Raw genomic sequence first — 19,368 nt, 5'->3', positions numbered from 1 at the left:
GGTTATTTATCAGTACTTACTTTTTATTGCAAAAACAACTAAAAACAATGATCCATGGCCTGCCAAGTATTTTTTAACACCTCAGGGACCAGCCACTGACTTATTGCAAAATACAGGGACTGAAACAGCAAATATCACTTCAACACATCTAACAGAGGTTTTCCATGTACACTGGAGGTAATTTGAATTTTCTTCACAAAGTTCCACTCATTTCTGAACTTGCCAAAAACCACCCCATACTTTCAAAATGTAACTTAGACGCCCTTGTCACCTTTTTCTTTCGCTGGTTGAGCAGAGTATGTTTCCAGCTACTTGTTTTCGGGTTTCCCATCGATGTAGAACGATAAACTTACCCGAAATACTTCTGAAAAAGTGACGTCGAAATCGCTAGTGCATCCCCTTGGGCCTTCACAAGGTAAAGCTTTGTATCTTGTTGCCATTTGTTCGAGTACGAAATCCATTCCGTTCTCCATTCGACTATCTTGAATCTCGTGTTTTCTCTCAAGCTTTCAGACAAACGGTTGAAATACATCGAAGCTCGTGGGAGATAGTAGTCTACCAATAATCCGCTCCAAAACTTGTTTGCTGCTCGTAAACCAAAACGAATGTTTTGAGTAACTGAAACCGTTGGACAGAGGATAATACGCTTAATTCTAATAAACCGCTAATTGAAGAAGTTACCGTAATCATGAAGCTGGCTCTGGTTCGTTTTTGTCGTATCGTACCACATCGTTATTTGTGTTCTTGCATTCCACTCATACTGTAACGAGATGGAAAAAAGTTGAGACAGAGAGAACAGGTAGATTTGGCAAACTAGGTGGTAGCTGATACGCTAGATAAGAATATAAAATGACCAAAAAGAAAAAAATACAAGAGTATAATTGGAAAAAATTGGAAAAGTCCCGATAAGCTATCTGAAGTAGCTTTTCTAGCTCATGACTTATCAAAAGGGGTTTTTTTTCAATAAGCTTATGACCAAAGCCTTAAAGCATGAGTTGCTACTCGCCTGCCGTTTCTCACTAGGATTTAAAGCTAGCTTTTTTGCGCTTTCGAGCCACGTCCCAAGAAGGAAGTTATCATCCGTAGCAAGAAGTTCATCGATGTCGATGATGAGTTGCTCGAACTTTTGGCTATGAGACTTCAAAGCTTTCGCATCCTTGTGTTGGAAAGCTATGATAGCATCTAAATAGACTTGATTTGCAAGCTTTGATAACACTTGTCGTGTTAGATCGACCAAGTCGTACCTATAAAAATTCTAAAAATCGTTAGTTCTGTTGGGGTCCCACATGGGCTAGACTGGATAGTTTCTCCTCAATATACGTTAAAACCCCCTTTCTCTAATAAGGGATTGTTTTGGAGAGTAATCTAATGGGGTTCAATATATTCTCTCATGGTATCAGAGCAAGGTCTACCATTCTAAGGGACTCGCCACTCTAGGGCAATCTGTACCTGTCTAGCCCCCTTTAACACCGTGAGAGAATTTGTGCCCGTCTAGCCTCCTTTTTGAGGGGGCGTGTTGGAGTCCCACATCGGCTAGACGTGGACCATTCTCTTCCATATATGTTGGAACCCTACTTCTCTCCTCGAGAGCTCTTCTAGAAAGTAATCTAATGAGGTTCTACATATTCTCACAAGTTCCTTCAAGAAATATAAAACAAATGGTTCCAAAACCGACATCGAAAGATACCTGTAAGTGAGGCTCCCGGCAAGATCTTGGCCCGCATCTATGAATAGCTTTAACGCGTTGATGGCATCACGAGTCGAGTACCAAAGATGCGGTTGGGGTAAGGTAGATTGTGTTTCAGTTAAAATGAACCTTCGATTTCTATGCGTCGTGATGAAGCTTGGTGTACGGTTCTGTTTTGAGAAGGTAGAGTAGGTGTTCAATGATGGGTCCCAATCCGGAAACTTAACGATGTAATCCGTGTTGTGGTCCTAAGAAGATGTAGAAAAACGAAATTAAACTAAGTTGTTGAGCAGGAAATATGAGAAACATCAAGACTCGGTTTTCGAAAACGTACCGCAATCCCGTCGCTACAATTATATATGGATCGATGAAGAATTTCCCACGCTGCGTCGGCTTGTTTGACTGATTTACCGTAACGTCTACGAGAATAGACTCTCAACCATTCCTACATTAGTAGATATAGCTTAAATTTTCATCGAGCTTATTTGATGGTTATATATGTTAGTAGTATTGTACTCCCTCCGTCCCAAAATAAATGTCCACAATGAAAAAGACATAGTTTTAGAAATGTGTAATTATTACAAATTTAAGTAAATGACGATTTTGCCCTTAGATGAAGTAATGAATTTCTCCATCTCATAAGGGTAGAATTGGAAAGTAGGACTTAATTTTGAAAGTCAACGTTATTTTGGGACGGGGGGAGTAAAAAGCATGATACGAGGCTACGTGATCAAGCGACCTTCTAGCCTTAACGGGGATCATTAGCAAGAACGGTATTTACAATAAAAGAAATGCATCTCGTAGTCTCGTAATCTCATCAAGGAAAGCATTTCCGATGCTAAAAGGGCTCTAATTATCAATTTCAATGGTCAATTAGAGAAGTATAATCACCTCAACTCGAACTTTATCCTTTCGAAAAGCCATTTCGGGCATCAACTCGTAGACAACGGGATTGTGTTCTATTCCTTCCATGCACATCCCAACACCAACCTGCATCAAGAAATCGTTTCTGTCCCGTGAATTTCTCTTCATTATCGATTTTTTCTAAGTTTTTGTCATGCTATTGAAGCATACCATAGTCGAATTTTCGCTGATACGTGCATCGATAGGACCCGATGCAAGTGCATCCAATACACCATACATCTCGATGTTCCCTCCAAAGTTGTGTAACATACACCTAATTTATGCAGAAGTCACAAAATAGAGTACGGATCATCAACACAATTAAAATTCATGAGTAATTTAATAACTTCTGAGGGACAAATTGTGTTAAATGATCACGTTACCACACATAAGGAGTGCCGTAGAATTGAGAGGACGATTCCCATACGGGTTTGACATCAGCAAATAGATCAAGAACTATCATTTTCCCAAATGGAACGGAATGTAAAAGTGCCTGTTAACACAAAAGGATTTATCGATCGGAAATAATGAAAACAGTCGCTCTACTCTTTGAGGCAGAGGTCAGGTCTACATACATACTCCAAACTCGAGAAGAAATAATAAGAACATACTTTCATTTGTGGTGGTTTCCAGAACGATGAGTCTGAATAGAATAACCAGCCCTGCATAATCAAACGAACAGTATAAGTAAATCGAATGCATCAAAATCAGACAATAGAAGGTCACCAGCCATCTAGCTCTGTTTAAAGCTTTTTAGGGCGTGTTTGGTACGTGGGCCAGGATGGGATAGGACAGGACAGAACAAAAACTTGTTGTCTCACGTTTGACGCAACATTAGACTTGGACTGGACAAGACTGAAGGCCTGTTTGTTAGCAGCTTAATGAGCTTAATGAGACGTGCAAACTATTCGGTCAGTTATACATGACTGTTTGGTAATGGCTTAATATTATAAAAAGTGACTTATACATAAGCTTCTAGGGGAAAGCTTTATGCAGAAAGCCAAGTTTTTTCAAACCTTCCTATCCCAATTATAAAACACGCTTCTTCCATCTTATGAAAAAACCTTCCCAATCTATACAAACAATCCACACATACAGCTTTATCCATATAGGTGGAACAAAAATCAGGGAGATGGGACCAGATCGATAAATTACTAAACTACCCATGTCAAATTATAACCTTAAAATCTTCCACGATTCTTTCACCCACCTATCTCACTCTCGCGTGTCTAGTCCAGTCCCATCAACATACTAGCAAAGTTATTACAGTGCTGGTGGGGAACCAATATCACAGATGATATTTCAAATTTTTGATTTTATCTTAACAGAATGAAAGACGAAACAATCATAAACATACCTGCATAAGCCAGACTGCGTCCTTATCTGCTTTGGACATTGCTTTGTAAACAGCAGAACCAAGAGATGAAATATATGCAGGATCACTTGTTGGAGGTGAATTCTCGTTGAACGTATCGCTATGTAAAATACCGTAATTATTTAGGAATATCTCATTTAGGTGTAGCAACATAATAATCAAGAAATCCACGCCACACTAGAAAAACCCCCAGTCTTTTAGGGTGCATTTGGTATGCAGACAAAACTGGACAAGACTGAACGGGCGAGAGTGAGGTAGGCGGGGCGAAAGAATTTTGAAAGGTTTAAGAGTTTTAATTTGACATGGGTAGTTTGGTAATTAACCAATCTTGTCTCATCTTCCCGATTTTTGGGGTCCCACCTATTTTGTCGCAGTCTAATGTCGCTCCAGACATCAGACAACAAGTTTTTGTACTGTACTGTCCTGTCCAGCATACAAAACGCACCCATTGAAAATATGAAATCTACCAATGAACTTTTGCCAAAGAAAATTACAAATCTTGACTAAAATCAAGTTCAAGATTCCATTTTTAAACAACCATATTAGAGACCCAAGCAAGAATGTAAATGAACAAGGATTACGGAAGCTACCAGTTATAGATATCGGTCACATCTCCATATTCTGCAATGAATATACAAAAAGACCAAACGCAGTGATAAGAAACACTACACCAGTTTAAGAAGCCTCAAAAGTATAAAAAATGGATTGAACAAATACAAGATCCTTTTTTCAGAACATCCAAATCAACATAAGAAGTCATTTGCCATCAAATTGAATGGTAGTATATATATAAGATTAAAAAATACAAACGGTTAGCGGGCATACGGCTCACCTTTGATCTGTCGTTTTATGAACGCCTCCCCAATTTGTATAAATAAAGGATCGGAAGGATCTAGAAGGTAAGTACAGCACCACCGAGGATTACCATCAACAGTGTTCCTATGAGAATGGAAACATAGAACGTATTACTAAATGTATCAACAGTGTTCCTATGAGAATGGAAACATAGAACGCATTACTAAGTGAGTTCAATTGATATGAGTATAATAAGTCGGTCACATACCAATCTCCAAGCCTAGTGATATTTGCAGATGGGAAAATCTCTCTTAGTGCAGCCGGAACATTTCCGGAAAATGAAGGGAGCACTATAAAGACAATATATCAATCACTTTGAATGAATATAACATCAGAAAGCATTTATGCATCAAACGGTGACATAACTTCTTGAAACGTAAGGATGGGAAATTTAGAGTTTAGAATGTCAGGGTGAAGCGGAAACAACTAATCTACTCTTTAGGGTAGATGACAGGACTGCCCTTCAAAACCCCACCTCCGGGTGGGATATACGGAGCTCGTTTTGGTTTGACACAACAGCTCTGCTCTTTAAGGTAGATGATGGGTTTGCATACATACCACCCCCAAGACCCCACCTCTAGGTGGGATATACTGGGCTCGTTTTGGTTTGAAACAACCGCTCTACTCTTTAGGGTAGATGACAAGTCTGTGTACATCTCACCCCCAAGACCCTAGCTTCAAGTGGGATATACTAGGATCATTTTGGTGTCAGGATGAATGAAGCAAATAAATGGTTTCAAACGGTGGTTAAACATGAAAGGTTTCAGTACTATAAAATGATTACCTGGAGTCATTCCTAACTCAATCATCCGAGATAAGATTTGTTTTTGCAACGCCAACTGTTGATCTAGCCAGTTCTGAGATAAAGGTCCACCCCATCTGAAACACATATAGCATTGAATCATTATTGAAAGAGAAAGAGGAAAAGAAACACAAAGAAGATTCCAAAGATCAGAGATATTGATGGAGATTCGAAGATTAGAGATACATCCTTGTAGTTAAACACTTGAGGATCTCACTAAAAAGGGTTAAAAGGTTCATAATGAATGGTTCAACCAAGTTCATGTGCTAGTAGAGATATAGGAACATCAATCTACATTTGAATGATTGATAATATATATATATATATATATATATATATATATATAGAGAGAGAGAGAGAGAGGGGGGGGGGAGGTTTAGGGAAAACCCCTCAAAAAAATGAAAAACTGAGAAACACCTTGGTAACCTTTATCTAGATGGTATGCACATTTGCATACAAGTCATCGAAGTTGCTTTTTGGTTTTAATGCACGTGTGCATACCGGACAAATTGCTTACAGATTACTTGTATACACATGTGCACACCATCCAGATGAACGATTAACAGGGTGTTCCTCAGTTTTTCATTTTTTGCAGTTTCCCCCTGAACCTAACCCTATATATATATATATATATATATATATATATATATATATATATATAGTGAGTGTAAATGATTCAATACTGATCTTCATTAAACCAACGACTTATTCGGCAAAAAAGGATTTCAAGATAAAGAGCCAAACAAAAAAAACAATGAAGAAAAACATGGACTCACGCATGTAAGTTTCCCATCCGAGCCCACGCAAGAAAAGCTGGTCCACCGAAAAAATTGTTCAAATCTTGAGCACTTATATTAAAATCCTGCAATCAAACAGAAAGGTTACACATGAACGGTCATTAGTAATTTAACTATCTAATGCAAAAATCACTTCAAAGATTGACTTCAGATAATTCAAAATAAGTGTCATGGTGATTAGAAAAAATGGCTATGGCAAACCTACATAATAACAAATATATTTTTAATTCACCATAAAAACTTTCTGCCAGATGGTTTCTTGGCCGGTAAATGCAAGAGGTAGGTTAATTCCTTGAAGTGCCATCCAATCAATCTCCTTCTCCCATCTTTCCCAATCCCACCAAACGTACGAATCTGTTAATTAATAAATAAAATCATGTTTATTTGTTTGGATTAAGTTACGGATTAAGTTACCTGAATAGAGAACTCAATGTCAAGACTCCCATATAAGCATAAAACCAAACCAAACCAAACCAAACGAAACAAACTCAGTATGCCCCACCCAAAGGTGGAGTCTGCAAGGGGTAAGATGTATGCAAACTTTATCTCCCCCCAGAAGTACACAACGGGACTCCTATATATAAGCATACTAACGCTAGACTCGGGTTTAGGGGAAAACCACAAAAATGAAAATTTGAGGAACACCCTAATAACCATTCATGTGCATAAAACTAATTGAAAATGTTCCCTAGTTTCTATGCATGTGTGCATTTTATGCACATACACATAGCGGAAAAATTACTGTTATGCACATGTGCACCTATAAATACTATTTGTTTATGTACTTTAGATAATGTGACGAGAATCAAGATTAAGGAGACTATATGCCTAAAAAGGAAACTTAATCCAACATCAATAATTAAAGGTTGATACTTACAACTAGAAGTGACAACATTCTGGTAGTAGTTCCATTGAACCGGACGTTGAATCATAATTCCGTCTTTTTTTACAAGTGGCAAGTTGCCGGTAGGAGGGATAGAAGCTATCTGAATGCCACCAGTTTTGTCCCAGGAAACATGAGCACCACACCAATACTTTAAGTACCAATGGAGGCCGGACGCGATTTCAACTGCTGTAGTGCCTTGGACCCTGATGAAAATTGAAGGTGAGAAGAATCATATACAAAAGGTACTTTTGAACCCCCCCCCCCCCCCCCCCCCCCCCCCCCCCCGGCCGCTAGCTATATATATAGTGGTAAATTCAAACAAGAAACATAAATATTTTGAGAACCGTAAGAACTGGATTGATGCATATACACTATATAAATATGTATATACAATTAGTATATTCATCAATATATATGTACTATATATGCAAGTATATATGCATTGGCTTATTGAAGATTATACGGTGTGTATTCATCAATGCATATATTATTTCTCACGATTCTGATATATATATATATATATATATATATATATATATAAAGGTTATTTTGAGAAATTGTAAATATTTGAGAAGTAAAGAAGTGATCCTAGCCTTTCATATGGATTTGACTGGTCAAAAATTGCGGCTTTAACTAGTCAATAATTACAGCTTTGACCGGTCAAAAATTGCAGCTACGTGAAAAATAGAGAGGGTAGTTTCGTAATTTTTATAGATAGACAGCAAACGGGTTCATATATGAGCCTATGTGATTCATATATGAACTATATGTTCATAAGTGAACTCGTGTAATTCCTCGTATGAGCTATTTTAACTGATTCACATATGAACCCTTTGTGATTCACATATGAACTAATTAACTGGTTCATATGTGTATCACATAGGTTCACATATAAACTCGTTTGCTGCCTATTTGCAAAAGTTACGAAACTACCCCTCCATCTTCCTCCTAACCATGCGAGGAATTATCTAGTACTTCACTGTCAAAGCCGTGAATGTTGACCAAATGAAGGGCTAGGATCACTTATTTACTTCTCAACTATTTACCACTTCCCAAATGAACCTTTCCCTATATATATATATATGTGTTTGTGTGTGTATAACTCAGGTTCAGTGGAAAACCACAAAAAATGGAAATATGGGGAACACCCTAACAACCATGCATTTTTTCCGGTATGCACATGTGCATAAAAGTAATTGAAAATGTTTCCCGGTTCCTATGTGCGTGTGCATGCCAGACAAATGAATGATTATTAGGGTGTTCCTCGGTTTTCCATTTTTTTGTGGTGTTACCCTAAACCCACCCCTATATATACATACATATATATAGTGATCATGTTCATTGTTGTGAAGTAGCATACAAACATGGTACAGAAGTTGGTTGTTTTTTTAATTGGCAACCAAAAGTTCTTTGATTGAAGCAACAAAACCAACTCTTAGCATATTTCTTTTTTCAAGAAGTGAAAATGTGACTGAATCTTTTCCAAGGGAAATATCGAAGTGCTGAACCAGCTCAAAGTGCTTGTAATAGTTATGGGGGTTAATCTTTAGATTTCATATGGAGAACGGAAATAAAGTAGATTATACATACGTTATCTCTGCGGACTTGTTGCTTGAATTCTCATAATTCGTTATCCAAAAGCAGCTATATCCACCACAAGCATCCTAGTATTTGAACCAAAAATTTAAATGAATCGTATCAGGTGCTGATACTTCAGACGATTTCTACTACTTAAATAGAAAGAGAACGAGAATTTTAACGATTAATACATTATTAGCAGCAATATAAACATATCTGACCCATGAAAGAAACAACATATTTGAGCCAAATTCAATCTCATACTCCCTCCCTTCAATAAAAGAAAGGTTATTTTGCATTTGATGTCAAGCAGACTCTTATTGGTGTTAAATAGGTCACAGAATCTATATAAATTCACAAATTGAAAAGTAAATCCATTTAACCTCGTGGATCAAAGTAAAAAATCTATTTAAACATGCATATGTGAATACACATTACAGCTTATTCATATGGGTTCACATATGCATCTTCAAATGAATTTTCTCAATATTCACATATGAAACCTTTCCTAAGCCTTCCCTTCTTACCTTCTCACAATATTTAGTATTTTTATTTGAACCTCCCACTATATATATAAACTCAAGTCCAGGAGAAAACCACAAAAAATGAAAAACTGAGAAACATTTGTACGGTATACACATGTGTATAACAATAATTTGTTTGGTATGCATACCTGCATAAGATAAAACCATGAAACATGAAACATTTTCAATTACTTTTATGCCCATGTACTGATTAATGGTTACTAGGTGTTCCTCAGTTTTCCATTTTTTATGGTTTTCCCGGTCTATATATATATATATATTGTATACACACACAAGAACAGAGCCAATTATATAAAGACCATATTGGATCTTTACAATAACAAGGGTGTAAGTTAAAATTTTCCAGTTACAGTTCAAGAACTTCCCAAATTATGAAATAGTATAGTTTTTCCACACACATTCAAGGTGCGATGAGACATCCCCCTATCATATCGAATCAAACTTAATTGTTTTGCTTCACCAGTGGAACTGTTGTATTCGACATTTCCTCCTGCTAATCATCCAAGAAACGAATGTTTTTGCAATTATTCTTAAAATTAACGAGAACCCATCAACCAATGCATAAAGGGTAAGTAAAGTTATGAAGTAAACAAGAACATAAAATAGGGAATTGAACCTTGGAGAGTATCTTGAATTCAAAACTGGACAAATGGGTAGGAAGCAATCTTCTAAGAAGAGCTTTAGCAGCAGATTCTTGTAAGAATGGAGATGGTCTTTGGGTATCCAAACGTTCGACTAAACCCTGAATTGCTTCTGGAGATGATGATGATGATGATAGGGGTAATAGAAGAAGTAAAATCAGAAAGGATAATTTGGAATTGAACATGATTTGGGTGTGATTACGAGAGAATTGTTCTTCAAAGGAAGAGCGTATTGTGAAGTCAATGGTGTTTCCTTCTCCTTTGGCGGACAAATTTGCGAATTTGGATGATGGCCAAGATTTTTACGCTTTTGTTTGGCTGTGTGTGTTCAGCCAAGGTTTTGTGGCTGTTTGGTTATTGGGGTAAAAGAAAATGGATTTGTGTAGTTTTATGTTTGGCGATATGCTCATTTAATAACATCTTCAACTAAAAAATAGAGATTTTGGGTTTTTTTTTTTAATACATTTTAAAAAATGAACAAGAACGGTACTCGTACAATGTAACGAGATATGTCTTAATTTTAATGTTTCATTTTATTCTGTCCTTGTATATGTTTTAATGCGGTGTTTATGTGATTTTTTGAAAGAGATAATGTTTTTATTTTTAAATAAAATATAAATCGGAAGATATCATAAAATTTCGAAAATAAATATATCAATATTAGTATCAAATTAACTATTTAAAAGTTCTTGTTTTTTTATAATTTTTATAATTTCATTTTTTATTATAATTTAATTTAGATTTAATAACGAACTAATTTATTTTTGATTTAATAATATATTTTTTATAAGGATAATAATTGAGTATTATGTCATAACTCAATGATTATCCTAATTATATTTTAGATTTTTTATATTTAAAATGAAATGTTTATTCTGTATTTGATTATGTTTATCTACAGTTAGTTACACAAATTCAAGCATGGAGATTTATGGAGCTTTAATAAGTTGTATTTATACACAATTTACTTGTAATCTTAAATTTTAAGTAATATGCATCAATAAACAGTACTTCATGTATAAAAAATGGTTTTTAAGAGTTTTTGTCAAATGCTTTATAATATAGTATAGATAAAAAAAAGTGTAAAAATCTCTCGGAGAAAATCTCGAAAATATTAAAATGAGAGATAAATAATTTTTAATATATTTTCATCAATAAAAAACTTTAAAAATAAATATTCAAAAATAATAATATTTTATTAGATAAATATTACATGGTTTTCATTTATTTATCAACTCATAAGCAGTTTTATTAAAGCGTTTGACGATTATCGTTCGATTTTGCATGAAACAAACAGTAGACACTGCTTCGGCCCACAGATACAGAGATAGACCAGAGTAAGGCAACATAGTCCGAGCAGCATCGACTATAATATTTCATTAGATTTTAGACTTTACATTTTTAGAGAAATTTTGGTATAATTTGTTGAAGATGCTCTAAATGTTTTCACAGACGATTGAAGCATAGAAAATATTTACCATGGACTATTAACTTTTAAGGAAATGAGTAAATGATATTATTAGATGTCATAACTAATTGAGCGGAGTTGAGAGATCTCGTTGGGGTTGCATATATTTTGCATGACACTCCTTTATTGGCTTTCATATGGTCAATGTGTGTGTATTATGGTTGCACGTAAACCGTGAACTCACTGAGCTATTTAATCGACTATAGCATACATCTCAGGAGCAGAAGGTTCTGGAATCGGCAAAAACAAGAGGCTCGTTTAGGATTCCAAATTTCTTGTTTTAATTGGTGCAATTATTTAAAGTATTTCTGATTGTAGTTGGAGTTGGTTTTAATGACCCAGTATGGGACGGGTTAACTCTTAAGATTTCTTTAACTGAAGTATTTAACGATGTATATTGAATGACGTAACATTTCATTTGACAAAAAATGGGATGTTACAGTTCTTTTTCTTACAGTTAAATTGTGTCACCATCGGGTCTGGCTCTATCTGTAAGTTAAGCAAACCATCATCTTCTTCAGGAACAAACAATTCAATCACGACAGATGGAGATAACACGCATCGTGCACATGATTTATTCATGTATTTTAACTACGCCTATCATCAAACACCGAGGTTTTTTTTCCAATTTCATCTCATAAATAGCAGCTAATTAACAACCTTAACCGAATGAATTTGAAACCTTAAATAAATGTTCGTTAAATTTTTAAGGATCATAAATAAACTAAGCTCTTGATGCCTTAAATGGCACTTGAATAAGACTTTGATGCAAGCCACCTCTCTGTTAGAACATAAGCTTCTCTTGGCTTGTATTGTGCCACTGAATGACCCGCACCCTACAATATCAAATATTAATAATAACCCACTATTCATTATGAATATTATAAACAATGTAGTCATATTCATTATGAATAATTCATTAATGGATGATTATTACAACATAATTGATTTTATAGAAGCCTTAAAATGTTTAAGTGTCTTAATAAAATATTTTAAAAGACTTATGTTTATAGGACTAACCCAAAAAACATCATATTTAAAAGTGTTACAATAGGTTTATAGGCACATTTACTTTAGGCGTTTCAACCAATTTTTTTAAGACGCTTTTAAAGTAAATTGTCCTATTAACTATTTTATATGATAGTATTTTGAAAATATGTCATGTGGACACAACTGTCCTATGAAAGGATGTGTTTATAGGACATTTCTCAAAAGTGTCTTATAAAATAGCTAATATGACAATTTATTTTTAAAACATCCTAAAAAGTTGTTAAAACGTCCAAAATCGTCCTATAAACCTATTGTAACGCTTTTAGATAGAAAACTTTATAGTTTGGTCCTATAAAGTATTCTATTAGGACGCTTCGACATTTTAGACGTCCTATAAACTCAATTTTGTTCTAGTGGATTTTTACGATTTTCAAAATATTTACGACTCTTAAATGAACTTTCTCTACACATATATGTTATATGTATACACATACGGTTAAAGTAACGAATGTCTTACTTTAACGGTAGCAAATGTCAAGGAGTAGTCGTTTTGTGCGTATGTCATGTCGTATCTACAAGAAAAGACGTGAAATTAGTAAATGATATGTACGATTAAAGTACGAAAAACGAAAATGGAGTCGGGTTTCTCACCCTCCAACTTGACCGTCAACGTAGAATGGCTTCCACGGGCGATCGATTCCGAGATTAAGAGCGGATATCCAATCCTCAATTCCAACGTACGGAAATGTCATATCATGATCACCGCTGTCAATGAAACGACACATATTATGTACAAGCATTCGAAATATATCATATATATTTCGATTAGGGGAGACTATATTATCGTTACCTAAATATCAAAGCTCGACAATTTTTACTAACAAGCTTCTTGTGGTAGGCGAAGCTACTGAACATATCATAAGCGTAGCAGAATGTGTCGTTTTTGTCTTCTCGGTAATGCATTGTCGTGTTATAGAACTCCCATTTTCCAATCGTTCCCTGAACGTAAATTTATTGAATCATAATCCGGAATTCACGCCTATTTCAAACCATATGACATTGAGTTTATTTATATACCGGACGAATGTTAAGAGCTTGTTGAACGGCCTCTTCGTTTGCCCAGTCCACTGCAAAATCGTAATAGTACTCCTGAACGCGCAAAAGGAACACGAAACCACCATTAGTTTTTCGAAATTCCTACTCTGAGTTCAACCATTATGGCACAAGTTCCTCCACGGTTGAGAATGTGAGAACAAGTGAAGATACCTTTATATAAATGTTATACTGTGAAGATTTACTACAACAAAATCTGGTTTATAGGACCCCAAAAACGTCTGATTGTTTTAACAGACTCTTTTATATGACTTTAAGTTTACAGAACCAAACAATTGTTTGTCACATGTAAAAGTGTTGCAAAATAAAATGTGGTATTAGATACTTTTTTTTTGAACGGTCAATGAATGGTATTAGATACTTTTAGATAACACTTTTGAGATATTTCTTACGACAAACATTCACAATGAGATACCTCCATTTTTCTCACATTATCAGGTGTATATATATATATATATATATATATATATATATATATATATACACTTGAGATCATGTGAGACCTGCCTGTTTTCGTGAGGCTACTTTTGTACACATGAAACTTCACACCAAAACGTTGTGAGGGTAACCTTCATAGTGTTTTACCCGGTTAAGGTTCGGCTCTTTTTACCTTCACAGTGTTTTGCTGTGAAGTTTCAAGTGTAAAAAAATGGTCTCATGAAAACAGGTTGGTCTTACGTGAACCCAACCCTATATATGTGTGTGTGTGTATATGTGTGGAGAGGGAGAGAGAGATTACTCGGCAATATGGCTTGACGTCTGACTTGTTACAAAGGGGCTCCAAAATATCTTCCATATTTAGATCACTTGTGCACTGCATACATATTTACGAAGCTAATTATAATCAACATGATTTGACGTGTAACTTAGTTGTCAAAAGGGTAAAATGATTTTGTCCAAATACGACACATCAAATCGTTGAGTGGACCAAAAAATGTTCACTCATATTAGTGTCTTTTAGAGGCGGGTTCCGTGTGATCCGATTAAGGTTTGTCAACCAACCTTTTTTACGAATTAATTAACATGGTTCATGCTATTGATTGACTCACCTCCTGGTATCTATCAAGACTATTTTTGCAAATGGAATTGGCGCCATCGGCGTTCACATAATTACCGCGGCAGTTTTCTGTTGCAGACTGCGAAATCAAATCTTTATAAGCATAACCCATCGTTTAATTTAATCAATTAATGGTGATAATACAAGTTCAAAATAATTACCTTGTAAATATCATCGGATATAAGTGCCATACGGTGAGCATATTCGATTCTAGAGTTGAAATCCATGAACTTATCGGTAAGAGGACTGCAGAGAATGTACCCCTACATCCCGATTCAAGAAACAAACATTAGTTTTCGTATTTTCATGAGTGACCTAACTTCGTTCTTTAACAATTTACTGTAACATCATTGTATAGGACACACAATAGTTGGTCTTATTGTGAAAATATGTAGAACCCCTGGATTACTCTCTAAAAGAGCCTTGTGGAGATAAGAGAGTTCCAACATATATAGAGAAGAAATGGTGCTAGACTAGTTGATGTAGGACTCTAACACGCCCCCCTCCAAGCTAGACGGCCACATATTGTGCCAAAGTGTCAAGAGGGGGCAGATGAGTACAGATTGCCTAGAGTGTCGAATCTCCTGAATAGTAGATCTCGACTCTGATACCATGAGAGAATATGTGAAACCCCTGGATTACTTTCCAAAAAAGCCTTTGAGGAGATAAGAAAGTTCCAATGTGTGTGATATATATATATATATATATATATATATATATATATATATATATAGGAAATGGTCCAAGTCTAGCCGTTATGAGACTCCAACGCTTCTAAACTTAAAAGTCCCCTTATTTACTGTACTAGGACATCAAAACACCGCTAGACGTCCTAAAAAGCCCATTTTGTTGTAATGGCTGAATCATTTACCTGAATGTTCAATGCCGGTTGATCTCCACGTTCGTTCGCTGCAAACAAGAAATTTCTGAATATCACAATTTCGTTCATGATGACATAACGATATTAAATATTTCACGTAACCGAATAAATTACCGTTGTACAATTCCAAAGTAATGCTAGGCGTCACAATTCCCATGTAAGAAATTGCAGATATGTATAACGGATTGTTTAAAAACTTAGGATGGTCGATAAGAAACTGTATACATCAATCAGATACACGTTATTTAGAATTTTAAATATCAAATTTTAGCATAAATTCAAAAAAAATAAAATTATAAAGAATTATTCAGACCTTTCGAAGAAAATCAGTAGCTTGCTTGACGATAATGCTATCGCTACTAATCCATCCTTCTTTTGATGTAGCATACGAGAATCCGGTACCAGCAGGCATATCCACGAATATCACATTAGCCATCTACATTAACCAAACCAACCATTTAATTCCTTTATATACGTTTAATTGTTATTACAATCTAAACATTCATAATCACAAAATTGCCACGAGACTTCTCAATAATCACAAAATTGTCACCGTGCAACTTTAGACCATTAGCTTATAAAGTTGATCAATAAACATAAATTGGTCTTACGGGTCTCACGAAAAACCCTTGGTCTCATGTGATCCCAAGTCTATATATATAAAAAAAAAGTTGGGTTCACGTGAGACCAGCCTGTTTTCGTGAGACCCGTGAGACTACTTTTTTACACTTGAAACTTCACAGCAAAATGTTGTGAAGGTAAAAAAACCGAATCTTCATAGCAAAAACACTGTGAAGGTAACTCTTCATAGTGTTTTGCCGTGAAGTTTCAAGTGTAAAAAAATGGTCTCACGGGTCTCACCAAAACAGGCTGGTTTCACGTGATCCCAAGTATATATATATATATATATATATATATATATATATATAATCATATATCGAATGAGGGATAAAAACCTTTGTCCAAGAGTTTGGATTTCGTTCGATTGTGAGGTTTTCCGGAGCATGGTCGAAGTTGAAAGTAAGCGGACCTGTAACAAAATAACCCATTAGAAAAATATTTAATCGTATTTTATAAAAGGTTCATATATGAATTACTGAAAAAATCAATTGAAGATTTACATATATAATTTGTAATGTTGGTTCACATATCATCTTCAAATAGAATTTTTAATGATTCACGTATAAAACTTCTCTTAACCTTCTATTCTTACATTTTTACGATATTTAGTCTTCTATTTGAATCAACCCCTACAATACATATACATACATGTATATGTATACATATATGTAAGTGGGTTTTATCATTTGAAAACCTCGTATATTGTGATAACTATTATCTTAAGGTATTGTTCTACAATAGTTTTATAACAACTCATCTCAATAGATAGAAAAGACTCCTTGTGAACCACAAGGGTGGTGCCTGATTGATTTGAGCTTGGCTCCAAAAGTCAAAAATACCATAAGGTCTCAAGTTCAAATCCAAGAAAGAATAAAAATCTCCTTGTGGCCACGGAGGTTCAAATGCAGTGACTCCGGACTATCTGCAAAGCAGGTGGTCGCACTGAGATTAGTCAGCTCGTATAGCGAGTTGGATATTCAGGTTAATCAATAAAAAAAAGAGGATTTGTGAGTTTTTTATAAGTCTCAAGTTGTGAACATACTTACACCATGGTTTTAAGTTATATTCGAAATTATTGGACCAGTCTGTTGTTTTACGCTTTAAGGAATTACAAATTTTTTTCATCCAAGACTATAATTTAATATATTGATTAAGATATATTTATAAACTTTTTGTATTATTTTTTATTTTATAAAATATGTATCAATCACGATATTTGTTTTTATTTATTTATTAATTTTTAAATAATAACTGAAAATGATTGAATTTGTTATTTACGAAATATTATTTCATAGGTGATTTAATATTTAAACATGATTATTATTAGAGAAAAATCTAAAAAAATTTAATGAACTTTAATATTTTGAATGATTAAGTTATTGAACAATTTTTTGGAACAAATAAGTTGTTGAACATTCCAAAATCTATTAAATAACTCTTTGCACTTTCTAAAACATGTTAAATACATTTTTATAACCTACAAAACTGGTTAATGTGGCAAAATAAAGAAAAAGTCTGGAAAAAAAAATCAATGGACTTTTATATTTTGAACGATTAAGTTTAGGGATGCTCATGGGTTGGGTTGATCGGGTTGAAAACATTTGAACAACCCAACCCAATATTTGCAGTTTAAAAAATCTTAACTCAATCCAACCCAAACGAAAGTGCAACCCAACCCAACCCAAACCGTACGGGTTAGTCGGGTTGATACTTTGGTACATTAAATATTCTTCTAACATTGAATACGTTATTACTCTACTCATAATTTATTTTTCATCATCAATCATTTGATACAATTTATTCCATACTTCTTAAGTTATCACATTCAGTTAATTTTCTCAATTTACATATATATGTTTATAGTTACTGAACATATATACGAATGCGTTATATAGAGATATGAATAGATTGAAAAGATGTGTATATGAAAAGCGTACGTGATAGTGTTATTGCATGATGTATATATTTAATAGAAATTCAACAATTATATTAAATCCAAGAAATAAAAGGATATCGGGTTCATCGGGTTGGGTTGAGTTCAAAAAATAGTAACCCAATACCTACGGTTTGAAAATTTTACAATTCGATTAGACATCGAGTTGAGTTATTTCACGTTGCGTTAGGTTGGGTTGTGTTGGGTTGGGTTGATCAAGTTGGTCGGATTTTTGAGCATCTCTAATTAAGTTAGTAAACCTTTTTTGAACCAAAAAAGTACTTACATCTATAAAATGAAACAAATATATCAAAAAAGTACTTGCATTTTACAAAAAGTACTTATATTTAAAAATGGAAAAATCTAAAAAAACCCAATGGAATTTAGTGTTTGAAATGATTAAGTTTTTGGATAATTTTTTGGGACAAACAAATTATTGGACATTCCAAAACATGTTAAATAACTCATTTGACTTTTTAAAACCTATTGGATACATTCTTATGACCTATACAACTGGTTAATGTGGTAAAATAATGGAAAATATCTGGAAAAAAATCAATATAAACTTTCATATTTTGAACAATTAAGTCCCTAAACATTTTTTGAACAAAAAAATACTTACATCTATAAAATAAAACAAATATACCAAAAAAGTATTTACATTTAAAAATATTATTGATAAAATTTATTTTAACTAAAAATTAAATTGTCAGTGATTCAAATTGAAAAAAAGAATTTTAAAAAATTGCTGATGAAATTTATTTTAATTAAAAATAAAATATATTTCTTGACGATTTTTTAAATTAAAAAAATAGAAAATAATTTGATTAAATTACTGATGGATTAACTATAAAATCTAACTAAATACATAATTAATCAAAATTCGTCATTAATCCGTGGGTGAAATGATATGACCGACAAGATTCAAGCATTATCTTTCACACTTATTAACATGTTACTGTGTTAGAACACATAATTGTGGTCAAGTTAGCCATCAATTACTTATAAGTAATTCATGCATATATACCAAAAAACACTAACGACAAATTATAATTAATTATGCATTTAATTAAATTTTATCTTATCACCAACAGAATATATTTTATTTTTAATTAAAATGTATTTAATCAATAATTTTTTTTAAATGTTTTTTATTTTTTAAGTTAACAATTACATTAGATAAACTTTTTAATTTATATTGGATTGTGCGTACACGGTTTATGCCGCAACAGCAACC

General features: G+C 34.0%; 2 protein-coding genes across 2 annotated transcripts in view; both read right to left on the bottom strand.

Annotated features, from left to right (window-relative positions):
* Positions 1-10,254, bottom strand: LOC112522978 (alpha-N-acetylglucosaminidase). Its single transcript, XM_025132358.1, has 19 exons — positions 10,045-10,254; positions 8,896-8,969; positions 7,297-7,508; positions 6,652-6,773; positions 6,399-6,484; positions 5,605-5,699; positions 5,029-5,110; positions 4,798-4,904; positions 4,556-4,586; positions 3,948-4,065; positions 3,202-3,252; positions 2,974-3,083; positions 2,762-2,864; positions 2,579-2,677; positions 2,022-2,132; positions 1,688-1,935; positions 1,007-1,244; positions 682-760; positions 1-585 (listed from the first exon to the last, which is right to left on the bottom strand). Exons 1-19 carry the CDS (start codon positions 10,252-10,254, stop codon positions 350-352), a joined length of 2,412 nt encoding a protein of 803 aa, XP_024988126.1. The 3' UTR covers positions 1-349.
* Positions 10,255-12,137: 1,883 nt separating this feature from the next.
* Positions 12,138-19,368, bottom strand: part of LOC112522636 (serine carboxypeptidase-like 13) — a 9,835-nt gene continuing 2,604 nt past the window's right edge. Inside the window, exons 3-14 of the mRNA XM_025131892.1 lie at positions 16,534-16,607; positions 15,891-16,013; positions 15,692-15,794; positions 15,569-15,606; positions 14,859-14,960; positions 14,690-14,776; positions 14,380-14,454; positions 13,605-13,676; positions 13,378-13,526; positions 13,179-13,292; positions 13,045-13,099; positions 12,138-12,373 (exon numbers count right to left, since the gene is read on the bottom strand). Of these exons, the coding sequence (XP_024987660.1) occupies positions 12,278-12,373; positions 13,045-13,099; positions 13,179-13,292; positions 13,378-13,526; positions 13,605-13,676; positions 14,380-14,454; positions 14,690-14,776; positions 14,859-14,960; positions 15,569-15,606; positions 15,692-15,794; positions 15,891-16,013; positions 16,534-16,607 (1,088 nt within the window). The 3' untranslated portion in view covers positions 12,138-12,277. The remainder of the gene's footprint in view (positions 12,374-13,044; positions 13,100-13,178; positions 13,293-13,377; positions 13,527-13,604; positions 13,677-14,379; positions 14,455-14,689; positions 14,777-14,858; positions 14,961-15,568; positions 15,607-15,691; positions 15,795-15,890; positions 16,014-16,533; positions 16,608-19,368) is intronic.

The sequence above is a fragment of the Cynara cardunculus genome (genome assembly GCF_001531365.2).
Source record: "Cynara cardunculus var. scolymus isolate 2C chromosome LG 12, CcrdV1, whole genome shotgun sequence".
Classification (NCBI taxonomy): domain Eukaryota; kingdom Viridiplantae; phylum Streptophyta; class Magnoliopsida; order Asterales; family Asteraceae; genus Cynara; species Cynara cardunculus.
The sequence above is the reverse complement of the archived record's forward strand: the minus strand, read 5'-3'. Positions and strand labels throughout refer to the sequence as shown.

Excerpts from the sequence above, each read along its gene's own strand:
- LOC112522978 (XM_025132358.1), bottom strand. The coding sequence starts at position 10,254 with ATGTTCAATTCCAAATTATCCTTTCTGATTTTACTTCTTCTATTACCC. Across the intron at positions 3,253-3,947 it reads ACGCAGTCTGGCTTATGCAG|GGCTGGTTATTCTATTCAGA; the intron begins GTATGTTTATGA and ends TTGATTATGCAG. Across the intron at positions 2,678-2,761 it reads TCAGCGAAAATTCGACTATG|GTTGGTGTTGGGATGTGCAT; the intron begins GTATGCTTCAAT and ends TTCTTGATGCAG.